The 23,516-nt window shown below is 47.7% G+C and overlaps 1 protein-coding gene across 36 annotated transcripts in view; it reads right to left on the minus strand.

Annotated features, from left to right (window-relative positions):
- Window positions 1–23,516, minus strand: part of clasp1a (cytoplasmic linker associated protein 1a) — a 67,139-nt gene that overhangs the window by 41,825 nt on the left and 1,798 nt on the right. For 24 of the 36 annotated variants that reach the window (XM_055053084.1, XM_055053079.1, XM_055053077.1 and 21 more), the window contains exons 2-20: window positions 20,854–21,261; window positions 12,789–12,867; window positions 12,616–12,719; window positions 12,205–12,296; window positions 12,062–12,137; window positions 10,123–10,220; window positions 9,590–9,660; window positions 6,926–7,066; window positions 6,770–6,843; window positions 6,140–6,232; window positions 5,927–6,072; window positions 4,790–4,925; window positions 4,644–4,714; window positions 4,075–4,134; window positions 3,702–3,779; window positions 3,442–3,609; window positions 3,315–3,361; window positions 3,059–3,229; window positions 140–163 (exon numbers count right to left, since the gene is read on the minus strand). In XM_055053084.1, coding sequence (XP_054909059.1) covers window positions 140–163; window positions 3,059–3,229; window positions 3,315–3,361; window positions 3,442–3,609; window positions 3,702–3,779; window positions 4,075–4,134; window positions 4,644–4,714; window positions 4,790–4,925; window positions 5,927–6,072; window positions 6,140–6,232; window positions 6,770–6,843; window positions 6,926–7,066; window positions 9,590–9,660; window positions 10,123–10,220; window positions 12,062–12,137; window positions 12,205–12,296; window positions 12,616–12,719; window positions 12,789–12,867; window positions 20,854–21,048 — 1,924 coding nt within the window. In that variant the 5' untranslated portion in view covers window positions 21,049–21,261. The remainder of the gene's footprint in view (window positions 1–139; window positions 164–3,058; window positions 3,230–3,314; window positions 3,362–3,441; window positions 3,610–3,701; window positions 3,780–4,074; window positions 4,135–4,643; window positions 4,715–4,789; window positions 4,926–5,926; window positions 6,073–6,139; window positions 6,233–6,769; window positions 6,844–6,925; window positions 7,067–9,589; window positions 9,661–10,122; window positions 10,221–12,061; window positions 12,138–12,204; window positions 12,297–12,615; window positions 12,720–12,788; window positions 12,868–20,853; window positions 21,262–23,516) is intronic. The other 12 variants (XM_055053090.1, XM_055053080.1, XM_055053066.1 and 9 more) reach the window with 1 other exon arrangement.

Here is a 23,516-nt window from a genome sequence, read left to right on the forward strand (position 1 = left end):
ATGAAGCCTGTCCTGATGAGGACGCTGTGTCCCCAAAGTAAGACGAGAGGCAGAGGACATCCACACGACAAACAAGAGGGGGAAAAGACAGACGGAAGGGACACAGGAACGGACGTCTCTAACAGAGACTGGATCTTACCGTCACTCTTAGCAGCAGCGCCATCTTTTTAAAAAAGGCAGCAGAATGGAAAGAGGGGAGATGTTAGCAGCAAGACACGATGGACAAGATTGGCAGGTCTAGTGGTTACCGTCAGTCCAATGAACGGAGACAGGCCGCTTAATGGGAGCACTGGGAGCCAGTAAGCTTCCATCTCTGCTGAGCAGCAGCCATTACCATCCACCACCAGATGAACCAGGAGAAAAAATGGGTGAACCACTGGGAGAGCTGATCCTGGTCCAGGTCAGAAACCAGAACCAGAACCGTGTCAGTTCTGGAGCAGAGGTTACATAGGCTTCTGACCTCTGATCTTTTCAGACCAAGTCAAATTTTACGCATCTTTTTTTCTTTCAATTAAAATTGATTAATTATTTGAGAAGGACCTTACTGCAGCTAACAGGAAGGGCGACGGACCGCAGTCAGTCTCAGACCTTATATGGAAATGGGACCATTGCACTCCGGAAGTGAAGGGGGCGCTGTTTCCTGTATTATCCGCAGCCTCCCTCAAAGTCTTTATTATTTTCTAGAAATTTTTCATGTTTTGTAAATTGGTAGAGCTGATTAAATGATCTCAAAGTGAATCCAGTTTCAGTCTAAGGCCAACCTGTTGAAACTGACAAATTTTGAGTCGTTCCTGGACATTGAGCTCAAAACACTGAAAACACTTGGAGTGTTTTTAAGAAATGTTCTCAGAGACGCCATCTTTAAGAGGATCTAGTGATCTCCCAACTAGAGCTTGTTGAGCTAAAATGTTAAAACGTAACATTTAACTTTAGTTTAACTCAAGTTAAAACAACATTTTAACTCCAGTTTGAACTTTTCATCTCCTCGGCTGGTTCCGTCTCATGAGCTGCAGATTAACAAGCTTTTAATGAAACTTTCACTGGCAGGTAAAACAGCAGGTAAATGGTGGTGAAACCAGAACCAACTTTATCTCAACTGTTTGCTGGAAGATGATGGAAGATGCAGGAATATTTTAGCAGAGAGCATCCATCCTCTTTCTTCATCAGTTTGACCTCTGACCTCATGAAGCCCTTTCTGTTTCCCTCTGGTAATAACAATCTATTAGAAATCATTTATTGACAGGGCAATAATTATTCTTTACCAGCTAAATGATAATATTTACCTGCAGCTTGCTGAGTGTTTTACTCTATTCATAAATTGTTGATGATGTGATTCTATGAATAGGATTTATTGTTTTAGAGTGGAAGGAAAATTTTCATGTTGATGGACTAAATAGTTTTTCCTAAATATGAGACTCTACCAACATAAAGTCTCAGAATAATATAGATGGCAGCGTAAAAACTAAAATGTGAATTTTTGCTTGTATCTGTTTGAAAACCTGGTTGTTATTCTTCTGAACCTGATTCAGTTGTTTGTTACTGACTTTTGATCAGTTACATTTCTTAAGTATACATTGCAAATTGTATTTTTATTATAGTTGATCAAGTTGTGTTTCATGTCTTATTCCTTTTGTTCCTCCTGTAATTGATGGAGATACATAGATATTATTTATAATGTATAAAAGTATTGTTTATGTCATTTAATTAGCTCTACATCTTTAAGAAAATGAAAAAATATGGTGTTTTATAAGATAATTGATCTTTTACGGTGCCAGTAAAGCTGAAATGAATCGTAAATCATAAAGACTTTGTGCTATTCTGATTTGGTAATGTAGTTATATTAGTTGTGTTACCACCACACGCCACTAGAGGCAGTATCAGCACGAAGGAGCAGATTTAGAAGATCACAGAAAGCTGCAGAATTAGTGAAAAACTGAGTTGAAGTAAATGAAATAGAGAAGATCAAATACAAGCTGAGAGTGAAAATCCTTCCTAAAGGTGAAAATATATCACAGATTTCAAAAGAAAATAAAAACGAGAGCTCATTGATAATATAGGAAACAGCGCCCCCTTCACTTCCGGAGTGCAATGGTCCCATTTCCATATAAGGTCTGAGACTGACTGCGGTCTGTCGCCCTTCCTGTTTGCTGCAGCAGGTGGAGTTGAATTATTTTCCAAAACTTTCCTTTCAGTCCTCCCCTCCTGCAAAACAAGATGGCCGCCCTGGGCTGGCATCACACTGCGCTATGAAAGCCCAAGGATGACAATGGATAGAGAAAAAAACCAGGCTGGCCAAAAATGATTAAGGACTAAAATCAACCAATGGCCCATCCTACTGACATGAAGGGTGTCCAGGGTCAAAGGTCAGAACACTTCTGCTCATGCTGCACTTCCTCTGAACGGCATCATGAAGTTCTGCAGCAGAGCTGGAATAAAGGACGGCTGCAACGATTAATCGGTTGTTGAAATAATCAATGGATATTAATTAATGGATTCATGAAACCAAACCTGGACAAACATTTTGTATTTAAGATAAAAACATTCTGTGTAAATCTGTTCCAAGCAAACAGCAGCTTTAGCTTGACTTGGTTCTGGAACAATCTCCTATTAATAACTGATTTCCAGATCAGCCGATCGCTGAGCCGAAGCTCGCCTGAGCGGTTCTGATTGTCAGCAGCAGATGCATCCTTTGCTCCAAATGATCCAACATTCACGAAAGGAATGCTGATATTTAGAACATTTTCTGAATTAAATATAGAATTAAATTGTTTTCTCCATCTTTTACTGTATTTCTAATGCACTTTGTGGTTAAAAGAAAATACTCTTTTTTATCGGATTAATCGTCTCAAACGATTGCCTCAAGAATTGTCAGAATAATCAATTAATCATTGGGATCAATTGTTAGAATAATTGATTAAGTGTCAGAATAACTGAATCATTCCCTGATAAATCGATGAATGAAATAATGATCAGTTTGGAATAAACTGAGCGATCCATCCTCTGGAAAACCTTTTAACTGTCAGTCAGTCTGTGACTTTTGCACAGCAGGAGGCTTTACCTAGCGAGGCGTACGACCCCGGGGGCAGGGCGGCGGCGCCGCCGAACGGCGAGGAGGCCGGGACGCCTCCCAGGCGGGACTTGGCGCTGGAAGCGGCGTTGACGTCGATGTCGCTACGGGAACGCTGCAGAGAGCCCGGCGCGGCCGACGCCCTGGAGCCCGCCAGCTTACCTGGACGGGGACGGACAGGAGACACTGGAGCGGAGCCCTCTGGACCCGACACGGTTCTGGACGGGCTCGGCCCAAACACACTTACTTCTGGTGAAGCTGCTTCCGATGACGCTCTTCACAGACAGAGGTCGGCTAGAACAGAGAACGTTCTGGAGTCATCACGCAGGAAGGCCAGCAGAACCAGAACCAGACCCAGAACCTCCAGGTCTTACTTGAGGCTCTCCTGCGAGGAGGAGGAGGAGCGGTCCGACTGCGGCAGCGACACGATGCTGTCGGAGCTCTTCAGGTGCGACTGCAGCGCCTTCTGATAGGTGGCCTCCAGCGCCTGGAACAGAAGCTCCGCCTCCCGGCTGTAGTGGCCATGGAAACCCCAGTAGCACCTGCGACGGGACAGACAGGTGAGTCAGAGGCGGCTCCGGCCGCTCCGGCCGCTCCGGCCGCCGGCATCGCAGTGTGAGGCGGAGACGCGTACTTCCTGGCGATGGAGCGGGCTTCGGAGTCGGCGTCGTGAATTCCCTTCCGGACGGTTTCGGCGAGGACGGCCACGTGTCTGGGGCGAGACGGAAACATGAGGACAGAGAGACGGGCGCTGCTGGTTCCCACGGCGAGACTCGGGGAATGAGCTCCCTGCGGTTCCCTCCCGCTTTTAATGCCTCCCCTCCCGTGGCCATGGTTACAGGAGCCACCTCACGGCATCCATCCATCACCCCGGCTCATCAGGAGCTTAGCGAGCCGACGCCTAGCCGCCTCAAATGTCACCATGGGAGGGAGGGGGGTACGAGCTCCGCCCTCTCCTCCACTCGGACCCCCTCCCTCTCCCCGTCCCCAACCGAGGCAGGACTCACCTCTCCAGGGTCGACGTGTGCCACTCCTGCAACAGGAGGTCCAGGAACTCATAGCAGCGCCTGGAGGCACAGAAACAGAAGAGCAGAGCAGAGCAGAGCGGCCATGTCCAAACTCTAGTTCCACACTGTAGTTTTGGCAACACTTCAAAAACGTAACTTCCTGTTATTTTCAGCGCAGACGCACAAGATGAATAAGAGTTAACCGCAGTGAGAGCAGAGTGGCAGAAACAAGGCGATGTTTTTATTGGTGATGGCCGCAAATGTTAGTGACCACTCTGCTCTCCAGTAACACAGCTATGCTAGCATTAGCTGCTAGCATTACTGATGCTAGCAGCTAGTTTATGCTAACAGCTAGAATGACTTGCACTTTCTTCTTCAAAGGGAACATTATGACAGTTGAGCTGTAGGCTTCAGACGGATCGATGGAAGCTCTGCTTCCTGCAACCTGACGACACCGGGAGCTGAAGTTGGTGTCAGAATGAAGTAAGACTGAAAAGCCACTCCTCCTATTTTAGATTTTGTCTCTGGTTTCCATGGATAGCAGGGACAGGCTGTGGAGAAGCTCTTACCTCCTGACAGCCACAGACTTGGAGCTGCAGTTGCTGGTGATGATGGGGATGAGGCGAGCGTAGTGGGTGTGCTGGAAGAGAACCACTGGAGTTAGAGTCCACGTCCCCCGGAGGGACCGAGACGTCCCACCGCGGCGGAGACTCACCCTGAGGATGAGGCGGATGGCCGCCACACCGGATGTGGCCATGACCTTGGCGCTGTTTGGTACCAGGTTGAGCAGGGTCGGCATCACGCTCTCTGCTCCGTGGTCAAACTTGTTCCGCAGGACGGAGGACAGATGTCTGGTGGACACGGAGATACGGTCAGAGACCATCTGGGGACCGAGCCGACCCACTGCTGCACAACGGTCTGGGAGGAACCAGACAGGTTCCAGACCTGCTGGTCCAGGTCCAGCCTGCTGGACCTGCTGGTCCAGGTTCTGGACCAGCAGATCTGGTCCAGAACCAATTGAGGACCTCATTCTGGTTCCGGGCCATCTGCTTTTTGAACTTTGTTTGAACTTTCTTTGGTTCCTCAATTCAGGCTGTGTGCTCTGAAAGCTCACGTCTGAAAGGCTGGTTCTGTCCAGTCCGGTCCGGTCCAGCCTGTGACGGCCTCAGGTGGTACCAGAACCTATTTAGCTGTGATTCATTCATCAAGCAGCTGCTCTTTAGCTGCAGACCTGCTCAGTTCCACCTCATCTGGGTTCAATTAGAATCTGGGTGATGGATCGAAGTTTCACAGCGGAGCAGAACCGGTTCTGAAGCAAACCGAAACCCAATCAGTTCCAGACCCGGATAATGTCAGAGCTGCCATGAAGGCAATCAGGAGGGAATTAATGACGCCTGAGGACCATTAATCAGAGGCTTGATGCAGCGACGCCTTCTTACGGGCCAGAGGTATTTCAGCAGGTTCTTAAAGGGCCAGAGACGTTTCAGCAGGTTCTAAAAGGGCCAGAGACGTTTTAACGTCTTCTTAAAGGGCCAGCGACGTTTTAACGTCTCCTCAAAGGGCCAGAGACGTTTTAACGTCTTCTTAAAGGGCCAGAGACGTTTCAGCAGGTTCTTAAAGGGCCAGAGACGTTTTAACGTCTTCTTAAAGGGCCAGAGATGTTTTAACGTCTTCTTAAAGGGCCAGAGATGTTTTACAGGATCTTAAAGGGCCAGAGATGTTTTACAGGATCTTAAAGGGCCAGAGATTTTAACGTCTTCTTAAAGGGCCAGAGATGTTTTACAGGATCTTAAAGGGCCAGAGATGTTTTACAGGATCTTAAAGGGCCAGTGGGGTGTTAGCAGCGTCTCACCCCAGCGTGATGCAGGCCTCTCGGACCACCTGGGAGCGCAGGTCTTTGGCCGACAGCTTCAGCGGTGCCTCCAGCAGCCGCAGCTGGTGCGGGAAGCCTTCATGGTCCGGCGCTCCGGCCAGGACGAGAGAACGCACCTTCTTGAGCTGCAACGGAACAGAAGAGTCAGCCAGGCTCATCGGTGGGCAGCTTGGCAGAGGTCAGAGGACATACCGCCACCACGCGCTGTTCCCAGTCGTGTTTGTCGTCAGACAGAACGTCTCGGATCTTGGTCAGTTGGTCCTCCAGCTCCCTGTTGGAATAGAACTGCACACCAAGCACAACCCAGTCAGTGCGGCTCTAGTTCAAAGGTTTTCCCTCCCATGCATTGCCCTCCGCTGACGCATCCCCTTCTAGAGTCTGGAATGACCTCTGTATTTAGTTACTTCCCAGGCGCACCGTCTCGTCACATGGTGTGGGTTCATCAACATGTTGATGAAACGGACTGAAGTAGCGAATGCTGCCATCTGCTGGTGGGTCTGAGCCATACCAGAGGCACCGGACCTCCAGTTTGTGGCCGTGACGTTTCCTGGTCCACGCTAGTTAGCAACAGCTACTTCCTGTTTATTTACAAACCTCTGATTAAATCACACCTGAGGTTTCACAGACCTGTGAGACAATTGACTTGCAATATTTGCAGTTATCATTATGTTTTTGCAAATGGTCTTAAAACAGAAAAATTATCTTTTATTGATAATAAATTGTTCCATAATTTCCGGAAATTATGGACCGCCAGAACCAGTGAAACCAGCAGCACCATTGGAACCAGCTGGGGGATTGATCGTGGTTCCGTTCTGGACACACCTGGACTGGCGGGACGTCCTCAAACACCTTCACAAAGTCGTCTTCATCAACGGCTCCAGCAGCCGCGTCCTTTCCTTCAGCATAGGAAGACACGAGCAGAGAAGGTCAGCAGGGCGGACGGGGACGTTCGTCCGTCCTGCTGGATGTGTCCCTCACCTGTGGACTTGGTGGACGAAGCAGAACCGGGCCGTCTCACGGAGCTCACCACCGCCCTCCGTCCAGTAGGAGGCGCCTTGGAGGAGGACGACGAAGAGGACCGGCCTCCGTCCAGAGAGTCTTCATCCTCAAAGTTTTTATCTGCAGAAGAAGAAGGAGCGGCTAACCACAACCGGACTGAACCGGCCCGGTTCAGCAGCCTGTTGACCTGGCACCGGACAGAGCGAGAACATGGACCACAAGCCATGTTCTGGAACCAGTGGAACCAGTGGAACCAGCGAAACCAGCGGAACCAGTGGAACCATCAGAACCAGTGGAACCAGCGGAACCAGCAGAACCAGCGGAACCAGTGGAACCAGCAGAACCAGCGGAACCAGCAGAACCAGCGGAACCAGCGGAACCAGCAGAACCAGCAGAACCAGCGGAACCAGCGGAACCAGCGGAACCAGCGGAACCAGCAGAACCAGCAGAACTAGTGGAACCAGCGGAACCAGCAGAACTAGTGGAACCAGCAGAACCAGTGGAACCAGTGGAACCAGTGGAACCATCAGAACCAGCAGAACCAGCGGAACCAGCGGAACCAGCGGAACCAGTGGAACCAGCAGAACCAGCGGAACCAGTGGAACCAGCGGAACCAGCAGAACCAGCGGAACCAGTGGAACCAGCGGAACCAGCAGAACCAGCGGAACCAGTGGAACCAGCGGAACCAGTGGAACCAGCGGAACCAGCAGAACCAGTGGAACCAGCAGAACCAGCGGAACCAGCAGAACCAGCGGAACCAGTGGAACCAGCAGAACCAGCGGAACCAGCGGAACCAGTGGAACCAGCGGAACCAGTGGAACCAGCGGAACCAGCAGAACCAGTGGAACCAGCAGAACCAGCGGAACCAGCAGAACCATTGGAACCAGCGGAACCAGCAGAACCAGCAGAACCAGCGGAACCAGCGAAACCATTGGAACCAGCGGAACCAGCAGAACCAGCGGAACCAGTGGAACCAGCGGAACCAGCAGAACCAGCGGAACCAGTGGAACCAGCGGAACCAGTGGAACCAGCGGAACCAGCAGAACCAGTGGAACCAGCAGAACCAGCGGAACCAGCAGAACCAGCGGAACCAGTGGAACCAGCAGAACCAGCGGAACCAGCAGAACCAGCGGAACCAGTGGAACCAGCAGAACCAGCGGAACCAGCAGAACCAGTGGAACCAGTGGAACCAGCAGAACCAGCGGAACCAGCAGAACCAGCGGAACCAGTGGAACCAGCGGAACCAGTGGAACCAGCAGAACTAGTGGAACCAGCAGAACCAGCGGAACCAGTGGAACCAGCAGAACCAGCGGAACCAGCAGAACTAGTGGAACCAGTGGAACCAGCGGAACCAGTGGAACCAGCAGAACCAGCGGAACCAGTGGAACCAGCGGAACCAGTGGAACCAGCAGAACCAGCGGAACCAGTGGAACCAGCAGAACCAGCGGAACCAGCAGAACTAGTGGAACCAGTGGAACCAGCGGAACCAGTGGAACCAGTGGAACCAGCGGAACCAGCGGAACCAGTGGAACCAGCGGAACCAGCAGAACCAGTGGAACCAGTGGAACCAGCAGAACCAGTGGAACCAGCAGAATCAGTGGAACCAGCAGAACCATTGGAACCAGCAGAACCAGCGGAACCAGCAGAACCAGCGGAACCAGCGGAACCAGTGGAACCAGCAGAACCAGCGGAACCAGCGGAACTAGCAGAACCAGCGGAACCAGCGGAACCAGTGGAACCAGCAGAACCAGCGGAACCAGCAGAACTAGTGGAACCAGCAGAACCAGCGGAACCAGTGGAACCAGTGGAACCAGCGGAACCAGTGGAACCAGCAGAACCAGCGGAACCAGTGGAACCAGCGGAACCAGTGGAACCAGCAGAACCAGCGGAACCAGTGGAACCAGCGGAACCAGTGGAACCAGCAGAACTAGTGGAACCAGCAGAACCAGTGGAACCAGTGGAACCAGCAGAACCAGCGGAACCAGTGGAACCAGCGGAACCAGCAGAACCAGTGGAACCAGCAGAACCAGCGGAACCAGCAGAACTAGTGGAACCAGTGGAACCAGCAGAACCAGTGGAACCAGCGGAACCAGTGGAACCAGCGGAACCAGCAGAACCAGTGGAACCAGCAGAACTAGTGGAACCAGTGGAACCAGCAGAACCAGTGGAACCAGCGGAACCAGTGGAACCAGCGGAACCAGCAGAACCAGTGGAACCAGCAGAACTAGTGGAACCAGTGGAACCAGCAGAACCAGTGGAACCAGCAGAATCAGTGGAACCAGCAGAACCATTGGAACCAGCGGAACCAACAGAACCAGTGGAACCAGCAGAATCAGTGGAACCAGCAGAATCAGTGGAACCAGCAGAACCATTGGAACCAGCGGAACCAGCGGAACCATTGGAGCCAGCAGAACCAGCGGAACCATTGCAGACTGCAGCTGGTCCAGCTGCAGTCTTTAGAGGTTCGGTCCGATCTACCGCCGAGGCTGTTGGACCCGTCGCTGCGCTGGTGCCGGGTCCACTGAGCCCAGCTTTCATACATGTTTCTGCTCTGGCAGAAACCCATTGCTGGGGGCAACCCATTCCTCTCTGTTCTCTTCCTCCAGCTGAGAACGAGAACCAGAAACGGAGACAGGAACTCACCAGAACCAGAAGATGGCATCATGTTCCCAGATCTCTGGACTTCATCAAACCTGCTGAAGATGACATTCAACCTAAGGAAGAGAAAAGAGACGGATGAGATCGATCGCATCTCTCTCCTAATGACGACGACCGTCATGGAGCAGAATGAAGAAGATTCATCATTTAAAGTAGTTTACAAAGAAAAATCCGAATGCGCCATACCTTAACCATCGCCCTGGCATACATTTATTGAGTGCAAACACACCTTTAAGACTTTTATCATTTTTCTTGAACCTTTCTGTTGTTCTGCCTCATAAAAGCCAGAATACATGCTGAACTTTCAGAATCAAACCTGATTAAATTTTGGCTACTTATTTTCAAGCAGCTTGAAAATAAGGAAAGATTCTGAAGATCAGAAATTAAACGGGAGAAGATAAAAACTATTCTTTATGGCTGCTGCAGTGTGCATCGACTCCACCAGGGGGAGCTCTCATCCCTGGCCTCAGAGCAGGCCAGGGATCTGGACCAGATGGCGACCCGGCGGCCTACCGTACCGTGACTGGGGAAGGCCCTTCTTGCTGAGGTCCAGCCTCACCCGCTCCCCAACATGGCGGTAGATCTCCACCAGGCAGCTCATGGCGCCGTCCCGAACCTGCATTGCCAGAGATTGGGTCAGAACCAGTCATCAGAGTTCTGGAACCAGGATCCACCAGATCCCACTCTTTGGTCTGCTGCTGCTGCTGCTTCAAACCAAAACTTCCTGATGGAGAAGAGCAAGAGCAGCACCTGCGCTCCATCAGGATCCCTGTTTCCACACATTCACAGACTAACTTCCTGTGTTCAGAAGCTGTGAGGATGATGAAGAAATGAGGGATGAAGGAGCTGAGTGAGGATGATGTAAGGGGTCATTATATTGCATGCGGCGTCAGGTTGTCCAGATGTTGGAGAAATTGTGATATTATTAATCAAATATTCGTTATTCTCATACAATCTTATAGCATTATCTTCTTTTATGCTTTCATTGTTTAATCTCATTCTAGGATTAAGAATGTTTCTATATTCCTTTCTCAGAAGGAGGGAAAGCAGAGACTGCAGGTTTTCTGCTTCGTTGAGTTGCTGGATTGCTATAAAACTGTCACTGTGAAGATTCACTACATATTCTGTTTAACTTTGTGCCTGGAAGGAGATTATCTAGTGCAGAATAACTGTGTGTTGGTTAGTGAATGACATTTGACGCTGTAGCTGTGTGATGAGTTGTTTCCCCTCCCTTTACAGCAGGTGTGTCAAACTCATTTTGGTTTTGGCCCAATCAAGATCATGAAGGCTCTTAAAGGGCCGGTTGTGCCAGAATCTGTTGATAAAATCTGTTCACAAACTGTTAATATGTCAATGAATTCTTAAAATTACATAATATTATTGAACTTCTTTTCAGTCTCTTCAGGAACTAATAATAAATGCGACTGTTTATTTACTTGCTGTATAAATCATGGACTAAAATCATACATCAACTAAATTCTCAAGAAACTGGAGGGATTGATTGATATAAATTGGCAGTAAACAGATAAAAACTGCATTGATATGATTGATAATATAATATTTAATCACACTTAGTGTTAGTCTAGTCTGTGGAGGGCCACATAAAAAGCTACGGCGGGCCGGATTTGGCCCCCGGGCCTTCAGTTTGATACGTGCTTTAGAGCTACAGCGTCCTTGTGATTAGGGATCCTGAAAACAATAAAAAGAGAGGAGCAGGCAAATGTGCTTCAGAGCGGCAGGAGATTGTAACTGAAGCACATCTCTGTCCGTTCTCCTCGCGAGTGAGAAAGAATCTAACTCTCTAGTCTTTCCTGACTTTGTTAATATGTGTTTTATAGGTGTTTAACCCTAACACCAGAACTCCGCCCACTCCGCCATGATGGGGGTCAGAGCCACCAGTGCCCCATTAAAGTCCCTTCCATTTAGTTCATTTCACTTTAAAATGGCCGTAGGGCGCGCGCGGTCGGCTGCACAGACAACCATCCAATCCAAACTTGTCATTTTATTTTAGAACTTGTAACGAAGGAAGATGGCGGCGATGGATAACAGCGGTCTGTCAGGAAGACTCTGTGGAACCAGATTTACAGCAAACACTTTTTACCAGGTAAGAAGATCATTACTGTATAAGTCGGTATGATTAGAAACATATCAAATATCACATTATGGAGAAGGATGCCCCACATTCATGTAGCTTAGCATGTATGGAAAGGAAACTGGTTAGCATCTGGTCTTCTGTACGTTTATAATGCTGCTCCAGTTTAAGAGGAAACACCATTTATGATCTATTAATATAATACATGTGAACTCAAGCAAAGTCGGATCAACTCCTCAGGAGGGAGGAGGTTTGGGTCGGTTTCTAAGCTAGCTTCTGTGCCACTAGAACCAAACTGGGCCTCCCAGCTGCCAGGCGATACAGGGAGTAAAGATATCTTATGATGATGTCAGTGATGATGTCACCTGGGCCACGGGGTCTCCCAGCAGGCTGCAGATGTGTGGGACGATCTTGCTCAGCGTCAAGCCTTGGGCTCCGGACCTGGAACAGAAACAAGTTGGGTCTGGTGCGTTCCTCAGGATGTGGTTCTGGTTCTGGTTCTGCTCACGTGTTCAGCGTGGCGATGAGACACAGGCACACTCCCTCTCTGGTCCGGTTGTTCTTATGCTTGAAGCCTCCCAGCATCCGGTCCCAGACATACTGGAACCAGAACCACAGGTCCACATCAGCACCAAACTCCGCCAGAACCAGCAGAACCAAACCCAGATGGGCCCGTTAGGGCTCGGTTCTGTTAGGGCTCCATTCTTGCTATGTCATGACTTTCTGTTTCTCTCTAACCTACTTCCTGTCATCAGTCCATCAGAACCAAACTGGGTTCAAAGGTTCAGTAAAGTTTAGCACAACTTTTCTCCAGATTCTGTTCCCAGTTTAATCAGAACAGCCGTCCAACAGAACCGCTCCCTGTCCGGACCCATCCATGTTGGTGCCAGTGGGGGGAACCGGGCCAGATCTGAACTACCTGAGGGGAGGCGGCCTGCTCCATAATCTTCAGCAGCAGAACCTGGTCCTGCTCCCTCACCTGGTCCCTGGCGTCTCCCAGCCGATCCATCAGGCTTGGCAGAACTGGAACAGAACCAGAACTGGCTAGACACGGGTCGGAACCAGCAGAGGCGCCGAAGAAGAGAGACTCACCCGTTCCGATGTGGGTTCTGAACCGGTCCTGGAGGCGGGTCACCAGAGCCGACAGGAGGTCCAGGCCCAGCAGATTCACCTGCAGAACAGACAGAACCGGGTCAGATCATTATATTAACAACAATATGAATTTATTAGCGCAAGCCTTTCTCCATGTGAGAGCTTAAAGCTGCTGATCCAGTCAGCAGCTGGGTCCATTTACAGTCCCAGAATGACTCATCCCAGTATCATCCCAGCATCATCCCAATATCATCCCAGTATCATCCCAGTATCATCCCAATATCATCCCAGTATCATCCCAGCATCATCCCAACATCATCCCAGTATCATCCCAGTATCATCCCAACATCATCCCAGTATCATCCCAACATCATCCCAGCATCATCCCAATATCATCCCAGTATCATCCCAGTATCATCCCAATATCATCCCAGTATCATCCCAGTATCATCCCAGTATCATCCCAGTATCATCCCAGCATCATCCCAGCATCATCCCAATATCATCCCAGTATCATCCCAGTATCATCCCAACATCATCCCAGCATCATCCCAATATCATCCCAATATCATCCCAGTATCATCCCAGTATCATCCCAACATCATCCCAGCATCATCCCAATATCATCCCAGTATCATCCCAGCATCATCCCAATATCATCCCAGTATCATCCCAGTATCATCCAGTATCATCCCAGCATCATCCCAGCATCATCCCAATATCATCCCAGTATCATCCCAACATCATCCCAGCATCATCCCAATATCATCCCAATATCATCCCAGTATCATCCCAGTATCATCCCAACATCATCCCAGCATCATCCCAATATCATCCCAATATCATCCCAGTATCATCCCAGTATCATCCCAACATCATCCCAGCATCATCCCAATATCATCCCAGTATCATCCCAGCATCATCCCAATATCATCCCAGTATCATCCCAGCATCATCCCAACATCATCCCAACATCATCCCAGTATCATCCCAGTATCATCCCAACATCATCCCAGCATCATCCCAATATCATCCCAATATCATCCCAGTATCATCCCAGCATCATCCCAACATCATCCCAGTATCATCCCAGTATCATCCCAGTATCATCCAGCATCATCCCAATATCATCCCAGTATCATCCCAGCATCATCCCAGTATCATCCCAGTATCATCCCAGCATCATCCCAACATCATCCCAGTATCATCCCAATATCCAGCATCATCCCAGCATCATCCCAATATCATCCCAATATCATCCCAGTATCATCCCAGCATCATCCCAACATCATCCCAGTATCATCCCAGTATCATCCCAGTATCATCCCAGCATCATCCCAATATCATCCCAGTATCATCCCAGCATCATCCCAGTATCATCCCAGTATCATCCCAGCATCATCCCAACATCATCCCAGTATCATCCCAATATCATCCCAGTATCATCCCAGCATCATCCCAACATCATCCCAGTATCATCCCAGTATCATCCCAGCATCATCCCAGCATCATCCCAGTATCATCCCAGTATCATCCCAGCATCATCCCAATATCATCCCAGTATCATCCCAGCATCATCCCAACATCATCCCAGTATCATCCCAGTATCATCCCAGTATCATCCCAATATCATCCCAGCATCATCCCAGTATCATCCCAGTATCATCCCAGTATCATCCCAATATCATCCCAGCATCATCCCAGTATCATCCCAGTATCATCCCAGTATCATCCCAGCATCATCCCAACATCATCCCAGCATCATCCCAACATCATCCCAGCATCATCCCAGCATCATTCCAGCATCATCCCAGTATCATCCCAGCATCATCCCAGTATCATCCCAGTATCATCCCAGTATCATTCCAGCATCATCCCAGTATCATCCCAGTATCATCCCAACATCATCCCAGTATCATCCCAGTATCATCCCAGCATCATCCCAGTATCATCCCAGTATCATCCCAGTATCATCCCAGCATCATCCCAGCATCATTCCAGTATCATCCCAGCATCATCCCAGTATCATCCCAGCATCATCCCAGTATCATCCCAGCATCATCCCAGTTGTAGTTGGCTGTCGGAGTTAGCATTAGTAGCTTGGAGTTGTAGCAAGCGGTTGTAGTAAGAAGCTGTAGTTAGCAGTTGTAGCTAGGAGCTGTAGTTAGCAGTCCTAGTTAGCAGTTGTAGCTAGCAGTTGTAGTAACCAGCTGTAGTTAGCAGTCCTAGTTAGCAGTTGTAGCTAGCAGCTGTAGTTAGCGGTAGCTACATTAGGTCGCTACCATCTTGGATGTGGCAGTAGAGCGACGGGAGCTCCACACTTCATGTCCTAGTTGGACTCGTTTCAATCATTTTAAAGTGCAAACTGGATCGACTGGCATTACCTTTCACAGGTAAAAATGAAAAGCAAAAAAAAAAAAACAATTTTACGAACAGTTACTTGATTTTGTGGCCAAAATGTAGCTTCTAAACAACCAAGAAGTATTAGCTAAACTGGTTTGAAGTTACTGTGTTATTTTTTAGCTTAGCTAACTTTTTTCAGTCTGGGCCGTTTTTCTAAAGAGAGTTCATGAGAAATGCTGTTAGAAGGGAAGTGGATTAGCTCCCAGTTGCCTGCAGTTCTCCTCCCAGAGAAACCAGTTCTGGGGGGATCGGCTGGTGTCTTCAGTCATGTTCCACGTCGTCAGTGTTTAGCTATACAGATGCTATGAGTCTGAGCCCCAATATGCTAAATTATGTTTTTCTGAATGTGGAGGAGGGATAAATTTTCTGTTACACTGTGAGATCATTTAAAAAAACATTTGTGGATATGTTTATTAATTTTTGTTAAAAAAACAACATAACACAGAACAAAAGCTCTGCAGTGCAGTCCATAGGAGACAAAAAGAAAAGATAAGATAGGGGGCATACATGTTTCAATCATTATATAATTCACATCTAAGCATTTATAAATGCTAGAGACAGTTTGGAGACACGTGTCCTTCAGCATCGTCCAAGAAGACCTTTATAATTTCATTTTCAACCTTCACTTTAGCCTGGATACCGGGACGCCTCCCAGTCACTGGACTGCCTGTGCCCAGTGTTCCCAGTGAAATGTAAATAAATCTGGATTTATATAAAAAGTGTAATGTACACTTTTTCCTTTCATTTTTTGAATATTTTTAAGTGAAATATGTCAATCTGAAGTATTAGGGTGTTAAGACAGTTTATGTAACTAAATAAAAATAATTGAGACTGTTACATCATCTTTGCTGTCCATAGCACAGCTGACATATTATACTGTATAAAATGGTAGCAAAAATGTATAAATCAATGGCTGATTTATCAAAGTTTATTAATTTCACAATAAAATAGATAGAAATTAAAAAGAAATAGTATTTTTTATCTTGAAATGTGAAGCGAACATTGAATTATGGAATTGTGTCAATATGTTGATAAATATATCCAATTCATCAAAGCCAATATAAAAACGATCAGAATCAATCATAAACATTGTGCTCTTTATTTAGAAAGCCCAAAACAATTCAATGTTCACATCAAAAAGTTAGAAAAAGGGTTTTGTTTGTGAGCCAGCGACATTCACTTCAATACTTTGTAGAACGGCGCTTTGGAACTTCCTCCATTTATATTAGCTTACTGGCAGATACGCCAAATTCAATATGGCGGACGCCGTGACCTATCGCATCAACGAGCCGACATGTCCAATGAGGCGTCATCGTTTTCGCGGCTCCGGCTGCAGCCGCCTTCGGGCGACCCAAACATCTGCCTGACGGAAAAATGAACCTCATAACATATGAGATTAAATATGGCTGCTGCAACATCTCAGGCCGTTTCACTTTAGGTACGAGACATTGGACCGGGACACAAAGAACTAGGCCGAGCCCACAACCGGTTCCTGTGCCGGGTCCAGAACCAGGTCCAAAATGAAACATTAGACTAAACTCTGCAGCAGCCTGAGCTACAGACGCCTCTGAGCAAAGACTGCACCAGTTCACTCTGGTTTCTGGAGCGGTCTTCCTCCAGAGACCCGAACCCGGTGTGACCAGAACCCGGTTTGACCAGAACCCCATGTGACCAGAACCCGGTGTGATCAGAACCCGATGTGATCAATCAATCAATCAATCACATTGTATTTGATTAGCACATTTCAGCAGCAAGGCATTTCAAAGTGCTTTACATCATAAACACAAGAACACAAAGTCATGCAACATAGAATAAACGATACATTGTTGCATATTACATTTCAAATGAAACTCTAAACAGAATGTGTTTTTAATTGAGATTTAAAGGAAGTCAGGGTTTCTGCTGTTTTACAGTTTTCTGGAAGTTTGTTCCAAAGTTTTGGTGCATAGATGCTGAAAGCTGCTTCTCCTCTCTTGGTTCTGGTTCTGGGGATGCAGAGCCCGATGCGATCAGAACCCGGTGTGATCAGAACCCGATGCGATCAGAACCCGATGTGATCAGAACCCGATGCGATCAGAACCCGATGCGATCAGAACCCGGTGTGATCAGAACCCGGTGTGATCAGAACCCGATGCGATCAGAACCCGATGCGATCAGAACCCGGTGTGATCAGAACCCGATGCGATCAGAAACCGCTCTAACAGAGGTGGAGTGTCTCCGCTGCGTCCTACAGGCAGAGACGAGGCCCGTCAGAGGGGAACCACGGGACGGGCCGTGACGCCAGCCGGGCCGCTCTGAGGCCCTAAGGCTGAGCACTAAAAACAGAAACGGGAACCGAACCGGGTTCTGGAGAGTCAGCTGAGCCTCAGCAGCAGAGCAGCGTGACGGCCTGTCTTCACCCCGTGCTGCTGCTCCCAGCATGCACTGCTGTCCACAGACACCTGGTGTCATCGGGCTCTTTGCAGGTCAGCTTCCGCGTTTGGGGAAAAGCGGATCGGCCGTTTCCAGTCCGATGAAAATATCATTTTACACTCGGTGCCTGCAGGGCTTGTCCAAAATAACAGCTAATGATGAACATCGACCCGAAGCTGGAGGAAGGTTTTCAGGCGTACGTCTCGTTATACGTCCACGGATACGACGGTGTCTTTTACCTTCTTTAAACCTTGTGGCTAACATCAACTGGAGCTTATGCTAGTAGGAAATATTCTCTGACATTTTTATTGCAATTTGTTTCCTTTAAAAAGTATGGAAGCATTTTAATCCATTCTAACAGACAATGTTTCTACCTTATTTTGTGTTTATTTTCAAGTATATTAGATGTGTTTACTGTCGTTAGTGTCAAACAGACCAAGAACCGGGTCACGGTTCAGTTTTTGCTTCAGAACCAGGAGGAAACACAACAAGCCCAGAGCTCAACAGAACCGCAGCTCTGGAGGCGGAGTTTGGGTCCAGCTGACTGTTCGGGTTCAAAGTTGTTGCTTTTAGAAAAATATGTTGCTGAAGGTCTCCGTGTTTTATTACATTATTATTACATCATGTTATTACAGGCGGATCAGTTAATCTGGTCTGCTCACCTGTTCCCATAGAGGCTGGATATAGAAATGATTCCACAGAAATAACTATTATTGAACAGGAACAATCTAGAGTTATAGATCTATAAGTATAGATCTATAGATTTAGTTATTTAGATCTACAGCTCTGTAGATCTAGATTTATACATCTAGAGTCAGCTTCAGTTGTTCCAGCTGTGAACCAGAGATCATGCTGACCTCTGACCTCTGACCCGAGCCTCCAGAGCCACATAAAGCCGGTTCCAAAGTGAGCCGTGCTGCAGAACATTTCTAAAGGCTCAGGTCAGAAACTCATCCAGGATTCGTTTAAATCCTGCTGGTAGTTTATAATCCCTGACCGGATCAAAGATCTGCAGACCCTTTGGTTCTGGTTCTGGAGGCAGAGCAGAACCAGAACCAAAACCCAACATGGACAAGCAGCATTCAGCTTCTATGCAACAAACCCTAACTGCAACCAGCTGAAACGCTGAGTTGCTTTCAGGCTAAACCAGCTGCTTGGACTTTCTTAGTAAGAAGTGGAACGTGGATTATTATGGCCTGGATTGGAGCGGCTGACCTTTAAGCCGGCCTAAAGGTCAGACGGCTCTGCAGAGACAGACAGAAGGACGTTTGGTCAGAAGGACAATTGGACAACAAAGCCAAGTTCCTGTGGTGCTGATTCAGACGATCCCAGCATTCTTCTTCTGTGGTGTCATGGCGGCTCATCATGACTGAGAAGCTGCTCGGCTGGTTGCTGCAGCAGCAACATAATAAGCTGCTATGACGGGATGTTTTAGCTTCCAGGCGGCAGCTCTGGCAGGTTCTGACCCGATCAGAGAGGCCGATGTTCCAACTCAGGGCTTTGGAGCGCAGGGGGCGGGGCTTACTGCTGCCTCCGCTGTGATTGGCTGACTTGGAGACCAGAGAGACCAGTGAAAATAGTGCACTGACTGGATTTACTGGATCCAGCCACTGGTATGTTCTGCTTTACTGCTGTTGGTTCACTGGGAAGACTGGGAGCCACACAGCGAGGTGAACCAGAACCTCCTTCAGTTTCATGAGGATTAATTCAGCTGGCCAGTCGCCTGCTTCAAGGAACCCAGTAGAACCCAGTAGAACCCAATTGGCTCCGTCATGGTGCCTGCCACTGGTGTTGCCAACTGATCAGTAAATGTAATCAGATTACTCTGTGTGGCTCAGAGTAACCAGGATGGGTTGCTCCCAGCTGTTCTGGTTCCAGCAGGAATGAAGACAAGCCTCCAGCCAATCACGTGCAAGAAACCATCTGGGTTTTTCTGCAGCAGGAAGCAGTCAACCTGTTCTGGGGACAGAGTTCATTTCCCAGTCCTCGGTGCCCCGCCCCTTCCTGCTGCCGCCCTGGGTGGCTGCCCATTCAGCCACTGTTTCACTGTCTCAAACCAAACATGTCTGAAGAGCCGCAGCTCTGCAGGGACGGATTAAAGGAAGCTATTTTGTTTTAAACGTTGAGAAACGTTCACTTCCTGTGGAACTGGCGCCGCCAGGCGACCGCCGTCCTTCGTGAAACACGTAGATGTTCACACTGATGATGCAACACAAGCTGGGGTTGGCGTTTGCTGCAGCACAAGTTCCTGGACGATGAATCGCCCCAGAAGTTATTGCGATAAACGGTAATATTGTTATTTTGAGACCAAATAATACAATGTTCTCACATAAATAAACTATAACTTCATAGGAACATTTAACACTCCAAGACATTTTAAATATCTAAAACAAAAAGAGAAACAAATAAAATGGATAAATGTGTGTAAATAAAAGGTTTATCAGAGACTGAAAACTGTCATCCCGATTCTGCCGAAAGAGAAAAACCATAAATCATAAAAATTATTGATCTCGTTTTAATTTATCATGTCACTAATTTATTTATCGCGACTGGCCTCGATAACCTGCCAATGCTTCAATGCAACGTCATTAATCCAAAAGCTAAATGATTAGCCCATAGCATGACGGATCCTCCACCATGCTTCCCCAGAGCAGCTAGCAGCAGCTATAAGCAGCTAGCAGCAGGCTAGCAGCAGCTAGCAGAAGGCTAGCAGCAGCTATAAGCATCTAGCAGCAGGTAGCAGCAGCTAGCAGTAGGTAGCAGCAGCTAGCAGCAGGCTAGCAGCAGCTATAAGCACCTAGCAGCAGGTAGCAGCAGCTATAAGCAGCTAGCAGCAGCTACAAGCAGCTAGCAGCAGGTAGCAGCAGCTATAAGCAGCTAGCAGCAGCTATAAGCAGCTAGCAGCAGGCTAGCAGCAGACCGTCACTAAGAGCATGTTAGTGATGCTGTGACAGGAAGAAGAACGATGCTATTGTTAATGATCTGACAACTGATCACTTTTCTTATCCAAATCATTCCCCGAAGCTCATTAGGGGGCGCCAAAACGAAGCCGATTAGCTAATATAAAGGATTTCTGCTCTGTTTCCATTGCAACAAGTTGCCAGAGGTCCCAGAGGTCAGGCTGCATCCATCATGACCTGACTGAACGGATCAGCAGCTAGAGTACCACCGGGTCAGGACACTGGATGGAGGCTCCGTGTCCTTGCCCCACAGCATCACCCCTCACCTGCCGTGCTCCAGCTGCATTTACCTTGAAGTTGCTGGAGTTGACCCAGGAGCTGGCGACGGCGTCCACCATCTTGTCCAGCGCCGTCTGGTCCTGCTCCAGTTCGGGGGACTTGTTCCTGTCCAGGATGTAGTCGATGACTTCCTGTCCCACCTGCAGCCGCCGGCCCACATCCTTCTGCAGGACCTGCGCCAAGCAGCTCTCCATGCTGGGCTCCATCGGCGCGCCGGCTCCGACCGGACCGGGTCACGGACCCGAGGAACAGCCACTAGCTCAGTGTAGAGGGACGGACGCAGCGGGGACCTGGGAGCGGCAGCAATGCAGCATGTGTGGACAGCAGCAGAGGGGGGCTGGTTCTGCAGGGGTTGGGAAGCGGGTCGGGTCGCTGGATCAAGAATCCATGTCTTCGTCCTGCCACTGTCCAATGTTGTCCTGGAGGGAAGAGACAAGAAGCAGTCAGAGTGGGACAGACCAGCACCAGAACCCGGCACCGGGCCGGGTTCTGGTTGGTTGGTGACATGAAGGGAGCCATTTGTTCCCAGCTCCAAAATCATCGCATTTCCACAGACATTCTGACCTGCTCTTTTATTCACATCAGATCAATCAAAGGCATTTTAACCCAGATTGCAGAATGGACCCAGTACCAGGGCTGGGCTCGGTACCGGTCCGGGTCCTTCATAACTGCAGCAGCAGGTGGCTCCGGTAACGGCAGCCATGTTTCCACCATTCTTTAAGCGATTTTTGAAGTACAACTTTGTGAGTTTGATAGCTTGTATGAAACTTGCTAATGCGCTGCAGGTCAGACAGAAACATGCTAGCTAAGCTGTGGCAGAGCGAACACTGCCACCCACTGGTGGATCTGAGTATTACCAGAGGAACCAGCCATCAGACCTCCTGGAGGGCGGGACTCTCCTGCTTGCTAGAAACCTCCACTTCCTGTTTTACTACAGCCATGTGGGGCCTCAGTTTCTGATGACATCACGCTCTGCGTAGCCTGGCTGATTTGCTCCAAACCAGGAGCCTAATACGCATTTAATGCAAGATTTCAAAGGCATGCTAATAATTTACGGAGCCCCATAGGGGACATGGGGACAAATGTTTGTTTCGAGTTCCCTCGCAAAACTGTACTGATCAGTTAACGATTAGACACTGTAAGCCTTTCGTACGGCGGCCGCTGTACTTTCTACTTCAATGAAAGGTTATGTGAGGTTTTTGCATGAATGTTAATATCTTGTGAAATATCTGACATTTTATGTTTCTTTAGGATAGAAAGGAACCAAAAACCTGATATCAACAGAAACTTTCTGTAACTAGAAAATAAATAAAAATACATCCTAATTTGGATTATTTCTGAGTTATTATTGCAGGTAATAAATCATCTAACAGTTTTGATCGTTTTCTACTCTGAATGGTCTTCATGTTCAGTTCCATCTCAACCTTAACAAACATAAACATGCAGTGAATAAATTGATTTTCAATCAGCTTTTTGCAACAAAGACTTAATAATAATAAACAGGTTTTATTATTATAAATCACAGTAAACTAATGGTGGTCGAGGGTCGCACTGGGTTAACTGGGAATCTATCAATCAACTCCTAATCAATTCTTTGTTCTGTCCCAATTATCGATTTATTCCATCTTGATTATTAGGCTCCAAAGTGCCAGGACTGACCAGCCGCTCACCGCTTCCTCACAGCCAGCAGGACAGTGACCCTCACTCATACCTGATGACGTCACGCCCACATGGACACGCCCACCACCAGATGTCAAAGCCTCTGCTGCTGTCATATCAATAATTAGTTATTTCATTCATACGGCTCTTATAGAGCCTCAGTGAAACATGTTTATTATTATTATTAAGTCTTTGGTGCAAAACACTGATTGAAAATCGATTTATTTATTGCATGTTTAAGATGAAACTGAACATGAAAGCAGCTCTTAAACCATTCAGACTAAAAAACAACAGACACAATCAAAACTGTCAGATGATTTATTACCCTGCGATAATAACTCAGAAATAATCCAAATTAAGGTTTGTTTGTTTTTATTTCCTACTGCCTGAAGGTTTCTGTTTATATCAGGTTTATGGTGCCTTTCCATCCTAAAGAAAAAGATATAAAACTTCAGGTATTTCACAACAAAATATCAACATTTATGGAAAAACCTCACACAACCTTATACTAAAGTAGAAAGTACAGTGGCCACTGTAAGAAAGGATTATATATCCCAGTTCTCACCCATCTTTGGAAACAGGGACTTTGGTCCAGGTAGAACTGACCCGGGTTTTAAACTCTGGTCTGCTAAGGGGTTAGCTAAGGTATCTGATCTTTTTATAGGGAGAGTATTTATGTCATTCGAAGAACTTAAAAACAAACATGACATTCCTAGTAAACATTTCTATAAATATCTTCAAGTTCGGAATTTCATTTTATCCAAGCAACAAAATAACCTTGATCTGCCCTCTTTGTCTTCATTAGAAGACATTATCATCAGCCACCTATATGGCAGAGGACAGGTGTCTCTAATTTATTCCTTGTTGGTTGACAACTGTAAGGAATCTTCGACTAATATCCTAAAAGCATGGGAAGTGGACTTGGGAGAGAACTTATCGAGTGAGGAATGGTCATTAGCTTGCACTTCGATTCACACACAATCTGCTAACATAAATTCCAAATTATTACAATACA

The sequence above is a fragment of the Poeciliopsis prolifica genome, unplaced genomic scaffold (assembly GCF_027474105.1).
Source record: "Poeciliopsis prolifica strain line A6 unplaced genomic scaffold, Auburn_PproV2 SCAFFOLD036, whole genome shotgun sequence".
In the NCBI taxonomy this organism is placed as follows: Eukaryota; Metazoa; Chordata; class Actinopteri; order Cyprinodontiformes; family Poeciliidae; genus Poeciliopsis; species Poeciliopsis prolifica.